This window comes from Coptis chinensis, chromosome 6, assembly GCF_015680905.1.
Source record: "Coptis chinensis isolate HL-2020 chromosome 6, ASM1568090v1, whole genome shotgun sequence".
Classification (NCBI taxonomy): Eukaryota; Viridiplantae; Streptophyta; class Magnoliopsida; order Ranunculales; family Ranunculaceae; genus Coptis; species Coptis chinensis.
In genome coordinates this window covers 81,796,842-81,818,933 of record NC_141461.1, presented here as the reverse complement: position 1 = coordinate 81,818,933, position 22,092 = coordinate 81,796,842, and the positions used below count along the sequence as shown (strand labels likewise).

The following is a 22,092-nucleotide window of genomic DNA, read 5'->3' as shown; positions in this document are numbered from 1 at the left end:
AAGTCTGGAAAACGCTAATATAGTAACATGCTAGTATCTGATTAAAAACGCTCACAAAGTGTCAAAGTCACGAGTCACTAATACAAGTCTTGGACTTTTTAGAGACTTAGTTTCCAGCATTCTGTGTTAATTGTGTGCGAATTGAGCATCTTTGAAATAAGACAATAATGGAATTTCTATTTTGTAGACATTTCCAAAACCTTTGTCATCTGAAGATTGATTATAATGCTCCATGCCTGATTTCTGAAGTGGCCTCTTGAAATTTCTTTGTTAACGATCTAAAACTTCTTTGGCTTTTCTTCGCCCATTGGGATGATTTGCTTCTTTTTAGCAAATCTGATATAAGAGGTGGACTTACAGTTGTAACGTCTTCGTACTCTGCATCAGGATGAGCATAGATAAGCAGTACATATATCGGCAAGAATCAACAGTGACAAAGGACAAATTTATATTTGTTAAAGAGTAAAGTTAGGGATATGTTTGCTCTCTTTCTATAAATACTTCCACTTGTTAGGGAAGTCATTAGAACTTCCAGTAATGAAACTAGGGATCGAGAAAATGAAATACTGGCATTCAAGCTTTCTTTTATCCCGCTAGCATTGGTATATAACTGAATATATAGAGTTAATGTTTTATATCAATGATTGCACGATGAGCGTTTAGTGATCTGAATATGGTTCACAGCAGGCTTGAAGAGTATATTGCTTGAGCTTCGATGAGGTTGTCACACAACTTCCACCCTAAAAAGATGAATCATATTTTCTTGCGATGCATAGACATAAGAGACCTATGAATAATCTGTTACTGATGTAGAGCTTTATATAATGAAAACATAATAACAATTGGCTCGTCGGCTGAAGGAAACATGCTCACCAGAAGATTTTGGGAGCTGATATTGCTTCTTCAAAAACTTTGAGGCATCATTATCTTTCTTATGGCATAACACTCGGAGTACGGTGTGAGCATCTTCGACAGACCACCCATCAGGATTGCTACAATCAGATGTTGTAGAACCTTGTTCACTAGCCATCATCAGCATTTCAATCAAAGTTTCTGACTGCAAATTATAAAGTTTATGATCAACAACATCACCTAAAAATTTCTTATACAAGTAGTACTAAATATGAGCCATAATCATTAACCTGAAGCGAGTACAATTTTATGATATTTTGAGCTAATCTTGCTTCATGCTCGACCACTGCAGGAGGAAGACCATCTCCATCCGCAACAAAGAAATCCTACAAGTAAAAGTTAGATATGCAGAATCAACCAACAATTACAGAGGACATTTTCACAATGTAATCAGTAATCTCCTCTATAACGGAAAAATATGGTGTAAGCCATTCATGGGAAAAATATATATACTCCCAACATTTCTAATTTTGTCCAAATTTCTTCTCTATTTATCATGTTCTCATCATTTTCTTATTCTACATTCATTTGCATTGACAGAATAGATTCCCATGATTCAAGTACGTATTTTGACAGAAAAATAAAGATGTAGCGTTTTATCTGTGTCACATTATAAGCTAGGGTTTATCACATTATAAGCTGGGGTTTATATTCCCAACTTAAATTATGGCAGCCTATGAAGCACATACACTGACACACGATACGGATACGACATGACACGAACAAGTGGATATGGCATTTCTCAAAAAAGTAGGATATTGATACATTAAGGACACGTTAAGAAAAAATTTAAATACATTTATACATTTGAAAATTACCATTCTCCACCAAATTCAAATAAATCATCTAATTCAAAGCATGTCCAATTCTAACAGACTAAGCAATAAGCATGTCCAATCCTTATATTGGGTCAAATTCTGCCTACTGTTATGTTATAAATAATTAATGAATAAAACCACTATGTTGGGTCCTGATCTGTTTTGATTTTTTTATGACTGAAATAATTAAATAAAAAACACAAATACTGCCCTGTGCATGTCATGGGTGTGTCCCCATTCCCCAAGTGCATGTGAAATTGCAAAATATATAAAATAAACCGGATACTCCAAATGGAATCTCAGACACGTGTTGGAGGTGCATCGGAGAGTATTGGTATCAGCTACATGTCGGACACAGACACTTTGCCTCTGGACAAGTATCCGTGCTTCATAGACTATGGCTTTATATCTCGGGAATGCTCTTAAAGATATCTGCATACCTTTAATATTTGAAGATCTTCTTGCAACAACTGGATATCTGTGTCTTCAAATGCACGAGATGGACCTCCCTCCAATAATACCCAAATAAAACCGTTCTGCATCACGAGAAAAACCAATATAAATAAAAAGAAAAAAGAGAGGTGAAAGAAACTAACCGCCAATATGCATAGCCCTGTATCGTGTAATTGGACAAGGATTGTACCATTGATTCGTGACAAATGTTTAAAACAACTGGATCTCTAAGAGTGTCGGTTATCATAGTACATACGAGGTCCAGTACCTGCATAATTTCACTTGATGATTAAATAGAACTAATAACAACTTGACAGATAAATAAACCATTTGTCTAGCAAAATGTGATATCTATTGGAAATACTTTTTACTAATCTTACAGAATCAAAATGTGTAAGGCTACTTTCCAGGCGAGCACTTTCGACTTTGCCACGATACAGAGTAAACAAGAAAGAGTCTCGTAGATCCCAGAACACAAGCCTTGCTCCTATAAAGAGAAATCATTACACATAAATTAGCTCTTAGCAACAAACCGTAGAGTAGAATCTGATAACATCCAACTTTCAGTAAGCATAATGCCTCTTATAACACTCTGGCACTATCATCTAAATGTTCCTTTAGAGTCTATCTTCAGTTACTGATTTAGAAATAAGCAGAAAAACAGAGTTCTTGCATCCAAATAGAAGTTTCTAATTTTTACCTTGTCTACTTTCTACGTAGAAACTACAACAAATTATTCTAGAAAAACATCTTTGCATGAACTTAGATTCCTGCCATTTTCTAATTTTTACCTCGTCTACTTTCTAAGTAGAAACTACAACAAATTATGCTAGAAAAATATCTTCGCATGAACTTAGATTCCTGCCTAACCTCCATTATGCATCCAAACACACGAACAGGTGCAAAACTGCAAACTAATTGTTATTCACAGTTGTCAATAAGTGTCTTACCAATTATCTCGCAAATCTTGTTGATTGCATCAGCCACATCGTTCCTGATTTTGTTAAAGGTAATCAAGAGCCCATCAACTAATCCACTACATTTTGACAACCCAGCCTCCAACGGTCCTGAAAAGTGCTCTTTCACTGCAAAGGATTAGCAGCTCCATCAATTATTGCGGATTTAGAATTACACTACATATAAGCTTGGGTGTGGATTTTTTCTTACAAATATTCATATTCATTATTATACATATTGGGCAGCTAATTCGGAAAAGGAATCTTCTGAAGTGAATATCAAAAGTGTCTTGTTATCAATAAGAAAGAAAAATAACAATAATAAAAAATAGGGTTAACTAGTATTACCCCCCTACTAGATGAGCCAATTAGGATTTCCCCCAACTAGATGGGGAAATGGTTGACCGTGTTTTTTTTTGTGTGTACTCAGGGGAGAGACCCTAATTTCCCCATCTAGTTGGGGGCACTCCTAATTGGCTCATCTAGTAGGGGGGTAATACTAGTTAACCCTAAAAAATAAATAAAACTTACTCCATCCTTTGCTACCACATGGTCTAACATTAGCCCAAGATTCCCTTATACCATCTTCCAAGGTGTCAAGTTTGTTTTGGATATACTGTATGGAAAAACAGATAAATAAATAATTGAGAAACACATACGCACACATTGAAAAAATGGACTTCAACAATTGATCTACAAAGAGAATTATTTTTTTCCTAAGTTCACTTACAAACTAACACAATTTTACCAAAAAGATAGAAAATCAAAGAGCTACAGTGATTCATGGTAAAATATCTAACTCTAGTGTTACTGCTGGATGAATGTACAGCAATTTTTAAGAATTCGCAAACTTAATTCACATACGGAAATGCTATATAAGGTCAAAACATTTAACGAGCTTTGGTTACAAGAGAAGCTGCATAACTAAACACTGTCTGAATGTGAGGGATCTTTTAGGCATAATAAGGATCCTTAATGGAAATACTAACCTCTGATTTTCAACTCCGTGTCCATGTTAGATGCATGTTGAACATGGGCATAAAATAATGAATCCAGAAAACTATCCACAAAATAGGAGTCATGAATTCCCCTTCAATATAAAATATTTAGACCAAATCAAGTATTCATATTTTGACACCAATAAAAATGGATCATATAATGGGTTAATGTGACTAATGGAGGAAAAAAGGGAACTTGAGGGGAAAAGAGAGAGCTTAACTGACTCCTCGAGTGAATGCATAAAAAATTTAAATGACTTGCAACATTGCTAAACATGGGTCCAAGTAAAAGAAAATGACCACAACATCATAAAGTGAGAGATACTCAAACATGAACTGGAACCGATGTGAAAATGGATTCCATTGATTTTCATAGAAAACATATGGCCCAACGATTTTCCAAGAAACTGGAACAAACTCCATTGGAATCAATATCTTGGAATGAGCAACCCAAAATATCAAAGAGTCGCAGTCTATTGAGTACCAGTGTCCAATGCATGCCTGGTGCTATCAACTAGCCTATGGAGGGGTATATCCAACATAGGTCCATAATAAATGCTTTTTATCTATCTCACTTGAAAATCTTAAAAGTATTAACAGACCAGTTTCTCCGGTCAATAAATTGGAGCCTAAGATAAACGATAGTACATAAAGAAGTAGACAGGGCATTCTTTTAGTATACAGAATATTTTCTCAGAGTCCATTGTAGATCTACTTGATTGAACTTTTCAAGGAATGTATAAGCGTACTTGAAGGGTGTTCATTCTAACACAAAGCTTGGACACAGTTAGCCTTTTCAATTTGTCGAGTATATTTTCCTCAATAGTTGTACAAGTGACTTGCTTCTTCCTTATTGAGGGAATTAGCGTCTCCTTATGTCGTGTTAAAGCAGGAGCATCAGGAAACAATTGACTCTTTTCAACTGCAATTAAGAAACCAAAGAAATCCTCATAATTTGCCGAAAAACACTACAATAAAGTAAGACATATACAGAGGGAGGATAATTATTTTTCTAAACAAACTTCAGATTTATTTCTCTTTCCTCCTTTCGATCTTAAGACACAACCAAAGAAAAAAGTGAAAATATCATTTCCCCTAAATATACATCCCTACTGAACACTGGAATATATTGAAACCTATATTTATGAAATTACTCCAACTTCTCATCGAACCACTTGTCACAGCTATGCAACTTGCTCACATCATCATCTTAACACAAATTCTTGTCGGAACTTAATTTTTGCAATAAACTAATGGCAAAATTAACCAAGTGAAAACAAAGTCCCACAGCTACAGGAAGACGAATCATCATGACTACCTCTTGGTCAAGTTGTTGTTGTGCTAAGAATGCCTCCATGGACATCCACCCAGCTTAAGAAAAGAATATCGATCTTCCATGGGATCAATCAATGAATTTTTTTTTTGCAGAAACGGAACAACTTCAACATATACAGGAAAATGATGTGCATGCAATAACTTATGATCAATCAATGCATTTTTTATTTTGCAGCAACCAAACTACTTCAACGTACTTACGAACAGTATACAGGAAAATGTTGTGCAAGCCATACCTTTTCCAGGACAAAGTTCTGAAAAACGAGACTAGCTTATAAAGTTAAGGAAATGGCAAGATTTCTTAGCAATATTATCAGCTACATAGTTCCCCTTTCTGTAATAAAAAGTCGTTCTACGCTACATTTGTCATCAAAGTACCAAGCAATTGTCAGACTGGTGTGTAGACCATGAGCATGTTGAGGCTTTTGGCGTTAACAAATTATGTAAGCGCACCTCGAAGGCTCAAACACAACTCTCTAGCAATAAGATATGCAAACATTATCTCAGGCACTATGAAATTTAATTCCTCCCAACTCCTCAAAAGTCCAAGCCACAACTGCATTATCCATTTTCAATCCCGCACCAGGGTTAGTCCTAAGCACCAGAGATCTGCTAATTCATCCTCATTATACGTTCCATTCACACTTATATGTGCTTAAGATTCATTACTTTAAATATGTTGACATTAATAATTCCCACATCGGAGTTTAAAGCATAGCCAATTAGCATATAGGTTCCTGGGGCTGCTCCACTCATTCTCAATTGATAGTACAATAGCAGCCTAAGAATATCACCTAAAGAGCCCATGTGTGCTTCAGGTCACCGGCTAAAACTAAAGTCCATGTGTTAGGCTGAAGCCACACAAGACATGAGGGAGCGTGGAGATTAATAGTCCGACATCAGGTGTTTAACACATAGCCGATTAATATATAAGTTCCTGGGGACTCTTCACATTGCCAATTCTTTTCCAGTTCGATGGTCCAAAGGTTAATTACTACAATAATTAGTGGCACAAATATAGAATGGTATCTTGGCTAAATACCATTGTTTAAAGCTTAAAAAACCTCATTTGTATATATTGTGTATTAAGGTCCTCCTCAGCAATGCAAAAAACAAAGCAATAAAAAAATAGTCACATGTCACCACATTATCTAGAATCTTGTACTTGAAATCTCATATTGACTACAGTATTCAAAGATCAATAAGGTGGTTGGTCAACTTCAAACACGTGTTGGTGGGTGGTCATCAATACAGATATGAGAAAAGATTCAAAGTTCAAACACGCACCAACTCTAATCAGAGTAAAGAGGATGAAACGGTGAGTAGAAACATATATTAACTTCAACGAGGTGTATATTATACCTAACTGTGTAGCCATTTTCATCAAATATGCTTCCAAGCTCTGGAAAATAACTGAAAGTAGAGACTGCAAATGTATAACATCCATTGGCAGCTTCAGGCTAAAGAATTGATCCACAGTCTGCAGACAATAAAGTTGGACCTTAGGACCAAGGATGAGAACTAAGAACAAAAGTTCGAGAAGGATTTCAAAGTCTGTGAAGAGATATAGTTGTATATGTCTTTAATGTTACTCCATCACACAACACACATAACAAGTAGCGTTGAATGATAACCCTTCCTAGATATTTCAGCAATTATGGACTTTGCAATCACTTAAATTTTCCAATATTTCACACAAAAAAAAATGTAGTCAAAACCAAATATTAGCTCGGTAAGAAGTTTGCCTCCTCTAGGATCCGAAACACTTCAATTATTGAAGCTGCTTGTCTTTGTTGAAAGGACAAAGGTTCCCAATCCTGCACAACCAGAAGTATCATCATTACCAACAAATGTCATGTTTCACTTCCATAAAACAAAACTGAGCACAAAATAATGGTACAAAGATCTACAAGTTGACACAAAAATGGTGCTCACAGAAAAAGATAAATGACAAGAAGAAAAAACTGTGTTGTGAATGAGTTTTAACTTCGATTAAGCTGCCCAATCACCAAGGGTGGATACCCAATAGTTGGTCCACACATAAATAATGTGTTTTACATGGGGGTATATTGTTTGTTGCTAAATGATACCAGGTACTAAAAGGAGCTTCTCTTCAAAAGATATTTAAAGAATCTGTTCAAACTCTTTACAATGATTGGAAGGTGTTGATCGGGATATGAAAAAGTTCGACTCCCTTCCAAGTTTGATTCTGTGTGTTTGTGTTACACGGATTCAGGTGGAAATTGTTGATGTGTAGATATGTTTTAAAGAGACAATTATGAGAGTCCAGTGTTACAAAACGTTTACACTATTATTACCAATGGAAAGAATGGGCTGCAAGTGGGTTCATTACAGAAAATTTGTAAATATGATGATCCGATGGAAAGCTGAAACGCTTGTTGCACAGCGAGTTGCAAAAGGCAATTCTGAAAAGTACATCATTGTATATGGAGGCCACTACGAACTTTCAAAGGAGTAGATGACTCCTAATCTCCTATAGAAGCATGATGGAGATCAGCTAGAATCCTTCAATGATGTTACCAATGGAAAGAATGGGCTGCAAGTGGATTCATTACAGAAAATTTGTAAATATGATGATTCGATGGAAAGCTGAAATGCTTGTTGCTAAGCGAGTTGCAAAAGGCACTTCTGAAAAGTACATCATTGTATATGGAGCCCACTACGAACTTTCCAAAGGAGCAGATGACTCCTAATCTCCTATAGAAGCATGATGAAGATCAGCTAGAATCCTTCTACATCTCTACTGCCAATATCTATAGTTTCTAAACAGTACCGGTACAGAATCAGAGTACTTATATAGAACGGAAACTTTTCTCCCACTAAGCCTTTATCAGAGGGCCCAATAATATGGATCCAAAGTGAAATGGACAGCCGCATGGTATAGGGCCAAACACCAATAATAAAGAAAGTGAAGGATTCTATGACAATTGACAAGTAAAGGATTAAAGATGATATTGTGGCCTACTAATAACCTATGTTACATGGACCAGCCTTATTTTAAAAATAATCCACGTCGGATACGTTTCCACTTGTCCGTGTTGGACACAAACGGACACATTGTGTGTCATATACCTCAGTTTTTGACATTTTGCCGTGTCAAACACTTCGTATCCATGTATAATACAAACACACGTATCCGTGTCAATGTGACTTAGCTAATAACCTATGCTACATGGAAACTCCATATCTTAAAAATAATCCATGTCGAATACGTATCCACGTGTCCCTTCGGACATGACAAAGACACATATTGTATATTATAAACCTCAAATTTTGATATTTTTCCATAGCTCTCGTTTCTTTGATTGAGCTTTTCATTTAGCTAATAACAATAAAAAATAATAAAACCAAAATATAAAAGGCTATGACGCCTGGGCATATGTACTTTGAATCTTTTGATATGCAAAGAACAGAGACAACTTATGTCGGATACATATCCACGTGTCACTTTGGACATGACAAAGACACATTGTATGTTATATATCTCAAATTTTGATATTTTTCCATAGCTCTCGTTTCTTTGATTGAGATTTTCATTTAGCTAATGACAATAAAAAATAATAAAACCAAGGCTATGATGACGCCTGGGCATATATACTTAGAGTCTTTTGATATGCAAAGAACAGAGACAACTTATGTTTCCAATGAAAAGACTAAAGATTAAGTCATGAGACCTTAAATATTACACCAAAGGAATGAGCCATCAATAAATTTTCATGGTCAAGAAACTCAAATGCAAGAAAACAACCTCAAGATTGAAAGCACGTTCGGTCCATTCCAAGATAGGCATGTGCTGTCCATTCACCCAATCAAGGATAATCGGCTTACAAACTTCACCAATCTGCGCAGAAGAAAATAGATTTGGCATACAGGACAACTAAAAAAGACCCAGAGGTAGAAAAAATCAATAAAAATCATTGCAAAAACACCGATGTAAATTAAAAAAAATACGTCGAACACAACTGAGTCCCATCATAAGATTGACCAAACCTGATAATGATCCAAATCTTTGCTGATAGGTGAATGCAACTTATCTTCGGCATGTGCAGAGTAAAATAGGTGACTCAGTCTTCTGTCCAACACATCAGCTGCAGGGAGAACCGATCTGACATCATCCGAGAGGCATGTCACTCCATCAAGAAATGGCTTCTACAAATTCACAAACTAAACAGAATAAATTCAGCATACGACATGCCAAGACAAGAGATAAAAAACTGTTCATCAATCAAGTTAGCTGCACCAGTTCTTTCCCATAAAATTTGTGCAATTGCATAGAGGATATCATTCCAGCTTCAGGACACCAACGGCATAACACAGGGATGAAGACAGTAAATTCTCTCTCAGCAATCTGTTTCAGTTCATCAGCAAGCTTCTTCATAGGGTGTTTTCCTTTTGATTTTGGTTCACTGTTTTTCGTATCCATAACCTAATATTATACAGAGAAACATTGAAGTTATTAAACTTGACAACTTAGGAGCTTAGTAAATCATATCAGAGTAGAAATCCAGAACATACAGGAGTCAGACGCCTACATGCAGCTTGAATGGAGTTCTCAATGCGACTTTTGAGGTGTTCAAAGGCAAGCTCGGTCCTTGCATTGGGTTTAATTAACTGCAATTTAACGCTGTGGCTCATCATACAATCAAAGGTAGAGAGAGGAAAGTGATCTAACCAAATAGTTTGAAAAATTGGTCATATTAATAGAAACTAATAACACGGTAACTGGAAGATTGCAAGGGGATATGTTGCATCTGGCACACAAAATGAGAACTAAATCAACAGAAACTAGATATGTGTTTTGACAACAAGCAGCTTAAAAGAGGTCCATGTAAATTTGATAATACAGGGAGGACAAAAAAATTATACTAAATGCTAAAAGAATTCCTTCTGAACCAGTCGTCAAAAATATTTCAAGAAAAGAGAAAGGTGAGAGGGAGCAGATCATCTCCAAACAAGATTTACTAACCACGAAAATAGTTCAACAGTTGTAGCAGAATGCACCCGTGAATAGCTATCTGACTAACCTTGTTGTCACCACTTCCATCAGAAGCAAGATGTCCAACTACTAAAAACAATTTTAGAACCCGTCCAAAGTTCATAGCCTTCTGAAATAAAATGAAAACATGAACTAATCAGGGTATGAACTGGAGCTCAATGTTGTTCATTTGTGCTTGTGAGGGACTCCTCACAAGTTCCGTTTACCACACTTTTTATACCATGCCCCACAACTTTACGTACAACGTGAATTATAACCTAATTTTTTGTAGATATGTTCAACTAACTATGAAAATCACCTCTACTAAATTTCAACTCATTTGATAATGTTTAACTATGTCAAAAGATGATTGTCAAATCGTAAAATCTAAGCCGTTTAAAAAAAAAATTAAATTTGAGAACGATTTTTAACTAGGTTAGAGATTTCTAAATGAGACGAATTTTTGTGGAGATGTTATCAATGGTTAGTAGATCATATCCACAAAGTATTAGCATTTAACTCATCTTGTAGAGGGGTGTGGTATAAACTATGGTATAAAAAGTATAGTAAACGGAACCTGCTCGTATATGTGTGTATATATATCGTTAAAGTTTCGGTATATAAACGTTTAACAAAGACTTTAACAAAGACTGTAAAATTCATGCAAAACAGAAACTTTCAAAAACAATATAAAATTGAATAATTGTTCAAATAGTACAAATAAGATATGCATTCTGATTGCCTCAAAAATATCTCTTTGACTAACTTAGAATCACAGAATTTCAACTAATACAATAGCGGGAAAAGTAAATCTAAATAAGTTTTAGGAAAATTCAAACTCAATTAAGTTTAACTATTTCTAACAAGGAAACAAAGTAATCATGGTGTGTATAATATAAACTCATGTTCAAAAGACAACAATTTGTTTCTCATTCAACCTATATATATATTCTCAATAACCAAAACAAAAATAAAACAATTAAAGTATGTTTACTAGCCGTTTTTTTTACCACAAAAATTATATTTCTTGTTTTCCTTTCCTTACATCTTTACTTCCGAAGAGATGGGCCCATTACTTGTCCTACACTTCAAAGAGCCGCATTAAGATGTAGAACTGAATCGTATATGGGTCACGCCACTCTCTTTTTCTTTCATCCTCCTCCTTTATTTTGTTTAGTTTTAGGGTTGCAAATAATGAAATGTAATTAAAATAGATCTAAAATTCGAAATTACATAAACTCTAATTTTTAAAACCCTCATATGTCACCATTTGGGCTTCTAATGGGTCTCAAAAAGGCCTAAGACCCTCTACCAACTAATGCGCTAATTTTTTAAATTAGACCCATATACAACTACCAAACGTGGGATTGATTCACTAAAATTATTACCATTAATTCACACTAAGTTATTATACATTATTATTGGAGGCATTTTGGACTTAATATTAAAAATTCAATTCAAAGAACAAAAAGATAACGGTCATTACATAACAAAGTCTTTGAGAGATTCCGTATAGAAAATTGTTCCACTGAAAATTCTTCAAATCAGAAGAGGGATAGGTTTAGCCTTGTGCAATGTCCAAAAAATTAATTGGAGCGTAAGCAAAACTTAACAAAAACACAATACAATATATGATATAGAAAAATCCAAATCCGAGTAACCAATTTCGTAAGCAACATTGCATAAGGTTAAAACCTATCCCTCTTCTTAATCAAAGATTCCCAAGCTTAACAATTTTTCATACAAAGTCTCTCCATAACTTTGTTAATATATGCTTTTTGAGACAGCCCTAACAATCCTTGTGAACGGTCTCGAAATATTTCGATTCCAATCACATAGCTACCCCACCCATACCTTTCATCTCAAAGTTCTTGGTAAGAAACTTTTTGGTTTCATGTAGTAAACCAAGATCACTACCGGCAAACAAGATATCAAAATTACATATATAAACTTACTCCCACTGACCACCTTAATGTATATACACTTATCAACATTGTTTTTCTAAACCCAAAATAGGTAATGGTACTATGGAACTTAATATATCATTGCCTAGATGCTTATTTATGCTTAAGTCCATATATTCATCTCTTAAGCTTTCGAACCAGATTTTCCTTTTCCTTTGATGCAAACCCTTTTGGTTGGTCCATGTAAATTTCTTCAAACAAATTCCATTTAGAAAAATAGTTTATACATTCATTTGGTGTAACTCTCAATTGAAATGTGTCACCAAAGCCATGATGATTCTAAATGAGTCCTTGGATAGTGAAAAGTCTCTGTGTAATCAACGCCTTCTTTCTAAGTGAAACCTTTGACAACAAGTCTAGCTTTACGCTTATCCATATTGTCTTTACTATCGCGCTTGGTTTTAAAGACCCACTCACTACCGGTTTTCTTGAATCCTTAGCAATTCGACAAGTTCCCAAACTTCATTATGTTCCATTGATTTCATCTCTTCTTTCATGGGATCAATCCATTTAGAATAATCAACACTTGTTATGGCTTGTTTGTATGAAACCAAGTCATTATCGATCCAAATGTCATAATCAGATTTTTGCAGATATACCACATAATCATTTAGAATCACAGATCTCTTATCTCATTGAGATCTACATAATGCAACTCCTTGGGGTTCTTCTACTACTGAATTACTGATGACAATCTCATTACGAAGTGGTTAATCACTTATTTGTTGTCCAATATCACTGATATGATCAACAACAGTAACAACAACTTTTCTTGAAATTAACAGGGGGATTGAACGCTATCCGTTTCATTTACCACATTTTGTAATTGTGTCCTTGTGTCTTTAATTGACACATGACGTGGTAAATCACTCCCACAAAGAATCTGACATTAACGGTTCCATTATTATCGTAATATAATTAGGCATATAAAACACATGCGCTTTGGATTTCTCTGTGTAATCAATGAGGTAACCACTTAATGTTCTGAAATTTATAATTTTCTTTTCATGTGGACCACTCAATCGTTTCCTACATAATGGTGGTCTATGGGATTAAAACTAGATGAGATTTGGTTTTATATTACATTGGTTATTTTTAAATAGTTATCCAATATTATGCACATGCCCCCTTGTTATTGGTTAGATAGAGAAGAAGTTTCTTTACTTGTCACCTCATTTATGAGAATGTGTTGTCTCTAGAAATTAACTGGGAGAACCACCGTCCTCTATCCTATCTTTATATAAGTGTGGAATCTCATTATTCTACACACTCAATAATTAACACGTTAAAGTGAATAAAATTATGGAATAGAAACAATACTTTTAAGAAGATCATCAAGTGTAAATTGGTTATCTATTATTGTATCCGTCACTATGGATCAAGGTAAGTCATTTAACACTTCATTATTAAATAGTGATTGTTCTTGTGAAATAACATGTGATTCCTGAACCTTAATGCACTATTAATTAGTGATTTCAATGTCCAACAAAACTAAAGAGGAAAAGAAGCTAATAAATGGGAAAAGAAAAAACAAAGAGAAAAAAAATAAAACCACTTGGAATTACGCTTCCTCTACGTAAAGAACGTTATAGTAAGAGGCAATTGTTGTACTCTACCACAAGAGTAGAATGTGGGATCTTCCTCAAAGATGAGATGGAATAAAACAACTACGTATGAGAATTTCGGAAGACTGCAAACTTGTTAGAGATAAGTGCGGATAAGGTCTTAAAAGAGGTGCTAATGTGGGATGCTCAAGCTCAAATCACCATGAAAAGAGGAGAGTAGACCAAAGACAAAGCTTGAAAGAGCAGTGTTGATGAGAAAGCGAAAAGGATGGATTAGGGTTCCACCCAAAGGATGTTTATATAGTAGTTGTTGACAAGTGCTTCTCTGGTGGAGACATGGCAGAGAAAGGTCATTTCTGTTGGCACTTGGCAGTTGGCTTGCCGATGCTAGAGGCGGTTAGTGAGCTAGCTAGCATGCTTCCCTTGGCTAACAACCTGTGACACAAGACTCTCGTCCAGCGTATCCAGTCAGAACTTGTCTAAGGTCGCCAGAAACGAAATCGCCAAGGGGAAAGCCTTGCCAGAGACAATGCAGCTCTTGGCCTCCACACATACTAGTATTGATCTGGCACAGGTGCGCGCTAGACTGCTAGCTAATGATTATGCCAAGTATGTGTCCTAAGAATTACGGACCATCCACAATAAGTTGAAAACAAAATCGAAGTGCAAAATCTCACAAGTATTGGGAAATGAAGAGAATGTTTATCCATCGGTAAACTCGGGGACACAATATGATTCAAAAGCATGTTTAACATGAACCTACATAGGGAGGTGATAAGCGCCTAAAATTGTAGTTTTAACCCCTTAATAATATCTCATTTAAGCCAATTATATTTATAATAATAAGAGTTTAGTATTGTTTATGTGCTTTTGTGTATTTCAGGTCTTAGAGTCAAATATGTGAATAAATACATCACTTTTGCAAGGGAAAGAAGTCAAATTGCTTGCTAGAGAAGTTCTATGGTTAAAGCTCGAGTTTCAAGGAGAAAAAACTATTTTAAAGCCTAGTCAAAGCTGGAAAGTCAAAGTCAACTCGAGCAGAAAAAGAACTGAAAAGTCAACAGAACTTCAACAAATCGTATTTTTGGACTCAGACCTCATAATTGGACCTATTATATGTCAAAATGACCGGCTCGGAAAGAGCGTTCTAATGGTCCAAGTCTCAACCCAATCAGAGCAGTAAAAATGGACGAAAAAGACGTTACAGTAAATTCCAGCAAGAGAACCCTTTTTGTCCTTTCCAAAGGACACAACAGTTCGAGATATATCTATCTTCCTTTTCCTTAACAATAATTTGTAGCATAGCTACCCAAGAAAAAGATGGAGCAAGATTTTCACCTTATCATCCCATGCGTTAGGTAAGGTGTTGTAAGATATAGAAATGAATGTTGACCATAATGATTGGAAAAAAATGACAATAAATAACAAAAGAAATTGAAAAGCAACAAAGAAAGGAAAGAATAAACTGAAAGAACTTTGCCAGGAACAAGAATAAATACCTAGATCAGTGTAACTGTAAGCCATGATATAAAGAGCATGGAGACATCTAAATAATGATATCAATAGAACGGAAAGAGTAAAAACAAAATAACAAAAATACCTGCTGAAAAATAACTAACCTGACTGAAATGTCGATGGTAATCCTTTAGCTTCTTGTCACACCAGGTGCTAATCATTATAAATATAGCATCTATTAGATTGGAACTTACTTTTCCACCAATGATTCCAACTGAACAGACAAAACAATCCATATATGCTGCTAGCTTTTCATCATCATCTCTCGATTGAACTTTTTGAATTAAGAGAATTGCTTCGTCTAATAGCTTGGTATCACCAGTTTCAACAAACTACACAGAAGAACCCTAAATAAGAAAACTGGAATATTAGAATGCCAAAATGCCAAATTGCCAATATATACTGTTTTGTTTTTTATAGTTAAAATTTATTATATATCATCTGTAATCGAATGCCAAGATATACTCAAAATGGCTAATCCTTTTTCTGTGTTATCTATAAAAGTTAACAATTCCCCCCCACACACACACACACAAATAATTCGTTTTTTGTAATTTTACACGCATGCTGGCACTTGGTAACTATGTCCTAAAAAGTAATTAACCTAAGAACCTCCAATTAAAATCAGCAAAGATCTTGACCCATCATAAAACAACCAACTTCGTGCTCTCACTGACACTCATCACTTGTAAGTGAAGCTTTCTTTTTCAATCAAATATAATATCAAGGAATTATGGACAGCACACTCCAAGACCAGCAAGGATTCAATACATGAAAGATCCAACAGAATGGCATCACAACTACACAGGAAAATCTTGTTTATTCAGCTGTCTAAAAGATGGATTTTCCCCTGGCTCAATCAAACGAAACCTCTTTGACACTGAGAGTAATCCTTTGGAGCTCCCTCTTTGAAACCATAACTGATGTACTTTTACACTATTCTAAACATCTATTTACCTTTTCCAGAAAACTCATAATTGTGAAAGTGATAAAATTATTCAGAAGAGAAGCTATACACAGAAGATATATGCCTAGAAAAGCTATTCCCTAATAACAATATACCTTTTGAAAAAGCACCCACCCATATAGTGCCTCGTGCATCTTCTGATTGATACCTAAAGTTATCCAAGTAAGCTTAATAACCTTGAGAATTTCATCTGCTTCCTAAACAAGACCCAAGAGAAGAATACCAAGTAAGACAACATGTAGGCATAGAAGTATATATAAGAGTAAGGCTTCGGTACGTATATATATAGGAAGCAAAAATCACCTTTACAACTTGGCCTTCATCGAGAATATCGAAAACGCATGAGATCAGTTTCTCATAAAGACTAATGTTCAAGTGATATGCACTTGTCCAATAATATGTTTCACCTGGAATACCAAATTTCCCAGGCATAGATGACAACCTCAGTGAAAACTTTTTAATAGCTGGCAGAACATCACCATGCCTCGAAGTGGATATTCTTGTGTTCCATTCCTATAGGTAAAACAAACCAAGCAAGTCAATTAACGGGTTTAAAGAAGAAGCCCCTATTTGAGGATGAGAGTAAAAACTAAGTCGGTGTCTAAGATTTCAATGCATATAGCAACTCCAAGAGCGTTCCCAGTGCAGGGTAGCTTTACTTAGGTTACATGCTTAAGCTACCTAGTTGGACAAAAAACACTTCCCAATGAATAGATAACTTACTAGGTAGCTTTGACTTTAGTAACTTCAAATGTAGCTACTGCCACCTTCATTGTTACCTTTTTGTGCCACTTAATGACCAGGACTGGACTTAAGATTCTGTCTTTTTTATTCCTACTTTTTTTCATTGTTTTACTTGATGCTGATTGGTTGGATACTTGGACGGCGTTTTTGGTAACCGGGACGGGATACGAGAATCCGTCAGATTTTGCAGGTGACCCCATGCATTGGAATGATTTCAAAAGTCAACTTTATTCTCTATACTAACTAGGTAGCAATGTCCTAGTGGCACCTATGTCTTTCCTATGTGGAGGTAACTATGTTACCCTCGCATTGGGAATGCTCTAATTAAAAATTAAATCTAAGCAATATCAAGTTATCAAGTTAAAAATGTACCTCGTCACTTCTGATCATTGCAATGAAGCCTCTGATTTTCATGTGTTCATCTGTAATCTTGTTAGAAGAATAACATAAAAGCTCCTCGAGAACATTAGCCTGTAAAATGTAGTTTCAGGCAATAAAACCATGTAAGAGGACTTAAGCATCCTAAAAAGCAAGGCAAATGTAAAGCTTTACCATCACCTGTCTCTTTTTCCACTGAATATATAACTTTTCACTAGGAAAATCAATTTTCCTAATGCCATTTAATAACTCCAACAAGATACTGGGGAAATCAATTTGTCTACAAGTGGCGGTTGATGCGAACTGCATTAACCTCTGTCTAATGCAAATATCCATTGCCTCTGAGATCTACTTAAATAAAAAAAACATTAGTTGGAAATCGGAATTGGAAACTAGAGACCATAAACTAATAAACTGATCAAGATAAATAAAAAAACAAACACGAAATCATATAAACAACAACTAGGAGGGGGGAGGGGGGAGTCGGGCAACAGTGCTACAAAATGTTTTTTTCTTTTTTTTTTAACTCAAATATAATTGGCACTCCATAAATGACCCACTCCGACTGCCGAAACTGTCACCAGTTGACTTCCCCGTATGAAGGTGCAGGGTATTCCTCAAAAGACCTTGGTGTTAAGAGAGACAATCACCACTTAGAACCCCAGGTCTTGGAAAAAACCTAACCATTATATACTAAATTCGTGTCATGCAACTTCTGGGCTAGCGGCCTTTCGAGAATACCATCAACCCATTGGGGTATCACATACCTCTAAAGCAATAGAGTCAAGAACTACGTCCGAAATAAAAATAAATAATAAAAATAAAATGATACAAATTAAACATAAAGAGAACAAATAAAAAGGTCACTGGTTTACTTGACTAACCAAATCAGGTCCTAAATATTTCTTTGACCCAAGTCATTTGAATGAGAATGCAAGGTTGGCTTTTTACTATCCTTGGTGGTTAACTACACCTTAGTTCTGGCATGGCTGTAAGTTCCTTTCAGAGACTAATCTCATCTTTTCTTTTTCTTTTTCCCTCTTATACTTGAAATATTAGTGCAGATTAAACTTAAAATAAGAGATGAGAATATTTAGCATGTTTCAAAGTTCTAATATGTTTAAGAATTGTTTAAATTGTCAATCACAAGAGATTAAGTTCCTTACCTGCATTTGGCTGCGTATAACGTTGAGCAACTCATAATGGCTTTCAGTTGTCTGGGGTTGTAAAGTAGTTTTCTCCTTTCTCTCTGAAGCCTTGACAGCAATCTAGATTTATTTTCCTTCCTTTTGTCCTCAAAATAACATAACTGGAATCTAATAGTAACAAGGAGTTTATGAAATTCATAGGGAGTACGAAACATTGGAAGTTAATAAAATTAAATAATAAGGAATGAAGTGCGAGATATTACCCAGAGAATAACATGGAAGCAAGCAATAAGTCATAAGCTGTTTCCCGCAATCATCATCAGACAGTCCTTTAAAAATACTAAAGATTTAAGACCATATTCAAAGTGTGGAGTTTCTATCTATTTTTTTTTAACAGATTTAATAACAAGGAATAAATGCAGAACGACCATTACCTGTCCTCAGAATAGGAAACTCAATTGAGGGAAGATTTACATCACTTTCTGGTGGACAACGATCATCTGCTTCATTTGCATATCTATAAGCATCACTATCCCCAGAATATGAAATTTCTTCTGTTACTGGGGGATCCAGTTGATTCAATGAGTATAAATGGGGATCAGATGCCACCTCAGTATCAACATTAGGAGGCACACGATGGGGGGGAGATCCACTTAATTCTGGATTTGAACAAAGAAAATAGTAACTTCTTGATGGAGACTCAATCTGCAGAAAAACGTGTAATACATTGTTAATTACAATTTTAAAGAGCATGGCAAATAACGAAACCAAAAGAAGATGCCACAGCAAAATATCACATGGTATTTTATTCTATGTTTACAATATCCAGTTTGTTTAGTAGGGAAATATTACTCGAACAGACAAATATATCATGATGGAGTAAGGATAAAGGCTATGAAAAAGAGAGTTCAATGGAAGCAAGAACGTACTGCGCGACTGTTTTCCATTCACCTCTTTCAGAGCTACTTTATTCTTAGCATTTTCCATAATATAATGAAGACTCCTAATAACTCTTCAAAACAAAATCATTAAAATCGTCCCCCTAAACACAAGGATTATCTGCATAATATAATGAAGACTCAGTAAACAGTTGTTTTTTTTTTCTTTTTTTCATAACATAATAAGTAGTTCAATTAACACTAATAAAACTTTAACACACTCACCATAACAGGATAACTAGATTCCTCACAGTACTTATTTGTAGCTTTAGAAAGATCCAATATTCCACCTAATAAAAATCAATATTTAATACAAAATGTAATTATATAACTGGAAAATAACATAAATGAAGTAACACGTTTTTTCTTTCACCTGAATTGATGGAATTGAGAACGTGATCAACGCTGATAGAATCCAAATGAACATCAGTTTCAGAAGAGGGAAGTTAATTTGTTTGATTAAATCAGAAGAAATAATGAATTCAAGTAGCTTTCTACGATCACTACGGTATTTCTCTAGTAACACGCATCCATTTTGGTTTTTTGAATTGGGAAAGTTTGGAATGAAGAGAGTTTTTATAGTGAACGAAGGCGGAGAAAGCGGCCAAATGAATACTCGTGGGCTTTGGGTTATGGACTTCTAGTTCAAATTGGCCCAAATTCCAGCCCACAGTTTAATTGGGTTCTTTTTCTTTTTTTTTTTTTTTTAAGTGAAAATTCTATTAATAATGACAACGAGTTTTACAAATAACTATGACGAGCGTGCCACAAGCTGCGCCAGTCCTTTCTGAATGGCAAATTCTATTCTCTTAAAAACAAACTCGTTAGAACTAACTGTCATTACGTTGCAGTCTATAACTTTTTGCAATCTCTTAAGGAGCTCAACAGGATGTTGTGCCAAAAAACAAAAAGTGTCAAAACTAAAATGAATGAAACAATGCTGGTTAGCTCTACAACCCTTCTCGTGTTTCTCAATTTTTCCTGCTGCTGCTCTATTAGGTGTTTCTCTCACCTCAAAGACTCCATTCCCAAGCCCTACCAATGAAGAGGCTCCAGTTACATCAACACACGCATGCCTCCCCTCAGACCAACTGTAGATCAATACATCCGCAGGCCGAAGTGTCGATCTCCCCTCATTCGGATCAGTAGTGAGAAAATTCACAGGAGCCTCCTTCTTCACTTGTACCCCAGTCCTCTAAAATGCATCACATAAAATATATTTGACATGATCATGTCGGTATTTGAAACCTGAAAAATATCTACAATATACTGCATGATCCCCGAAAGCATCTAGTCTACTCCCCCCCCCGATAGAAACATGTCTTATATTCATTATAGCATCAAAGGTACAGTGCTACATTCCAAAAGATGTCTAGGCAGAAGGCTCACGTCATGAGTTTTGGAAGCCCACTTTGCAAGGTCATGAGCTTCGATATTGGACCTATGGCTAATCTAGGTAAATTTACAAAAGGAGAAAGGTTGGCATAAGCCCATAATCATGCTCCTAACAGGTTCCAGTTTCCAGTTTAGAGATATCACATCTCGAGAGTTCTGTAAACTCTGAACAACTTGTTTCCAATCCCCTTAAAAAAGAAAAGATGTTCCCCCTGTGGTCCTGGCTAACTTGGCAGCAACTTCCAGAGCCACCATCTCTGCCTCCTCAACACCGCCAGCTTCAAACCTTCGAGTAGCTGCGCCCACCAGCTTGCCTTCCCTATCCCATGCCAAGGCTCCAACAGCAACATCCATTGTTTTCCTACAGAAAGCAACATCAAGCCTAATTACAATGTTGTTTACTTCAATCAACGGGAAGAGTGATATGTAATTCACATCATGGCATAAATCAGAGGGTGATGAGTTAGAAGAGGTCACTCCCTGAGCATCACTATAAGCTTGGATACACCTATTCCTCTTAGCATAAGCCCTCCTTAAAAGGCTATCCTTGTCTGGCGTTTTGCCCTCAAACTTTGCTCTGTTCCTCATCTCCCATATCTCTTGTAAGAGGATAGCTGCTAGCATCCCCTTTTCTGCAATACCAGGATCTTTGGCCTTGCTCCACTCTAGGAACTCATCCAACCAATCTCTGATTGTCATGGCTGCCCTTGCCTTCACTCTTACTCCCAGCTCAGAGGCAAACCAGACCAACTTTATCAATTCACATTGGAAAAATAAGTGATTGTGATCTTCTGGTTCAATCCAGTAGAGAGGACAAGTATAGTCCCCTTTCAGGTTGTGTCTGATCAACACATCTCATGTAGGGAGAATGTACATATACAGTTTTCAGAGAAAGAGCTGATTGCTAACTGACAAATTTGTTCCCCAGAGAGTCTTAATGCTCTTAAGGTTAAAAGAGGATGTGACCAGGTCTAATCCAGCACTAGCTACATTCTTAGCCCATAAACTCA

The 22,092-nt window shown here is 35.7% G+C and overlaps 1 protein-coding gene across 1 annotated transcript; it reads right to left on the bottom strand.

Annotated features, from left to right (window-relative positions):
- Positions 1-18: 18 nt before the first annotated feature.
- Positions 19-21,781, bottom strand: LOC147494801 (DNA topoisomerase 4 subunit B (DUF810)). The gene is given in 30 exon segments (XM_086568249.1): positions 19-378; positions 874-1,057; positions 1,143-1,238; positions 2,171-2,266; positions 2,374-2,451; positions 2,564-2,670; positions 3,134-3,268; positions 3,671-3,755; positions 4,887-5,059; positions 6,835-6,952; positions 7,218-7,289; positions 9,242-9,334; positions 9,484-9,642; positions 9,734-9,919; positions 10,009-10,104; positions 10,518-10,598; positions 15,617-15,844; positions 16,575-16,676; positions 16,783-16,992; positions 17,596-17,694; positions 17,782-17,949; positions 18,768-18,851; positions 18,854-18,917; positions 19,013-19,061; positions 19,064-19,078; positions 19,184-19,454; positions 19,913-19,977; positions 20,061-20,126; positions 20,129-20,310; positions 21,312-21,781. Coding segments are annotated over 30 exon segments (3,990 nt in total). The 3' UTR covers positions 19-220.
- Positions 21,782-22,092: the final 311 nt, after the last annotated feature.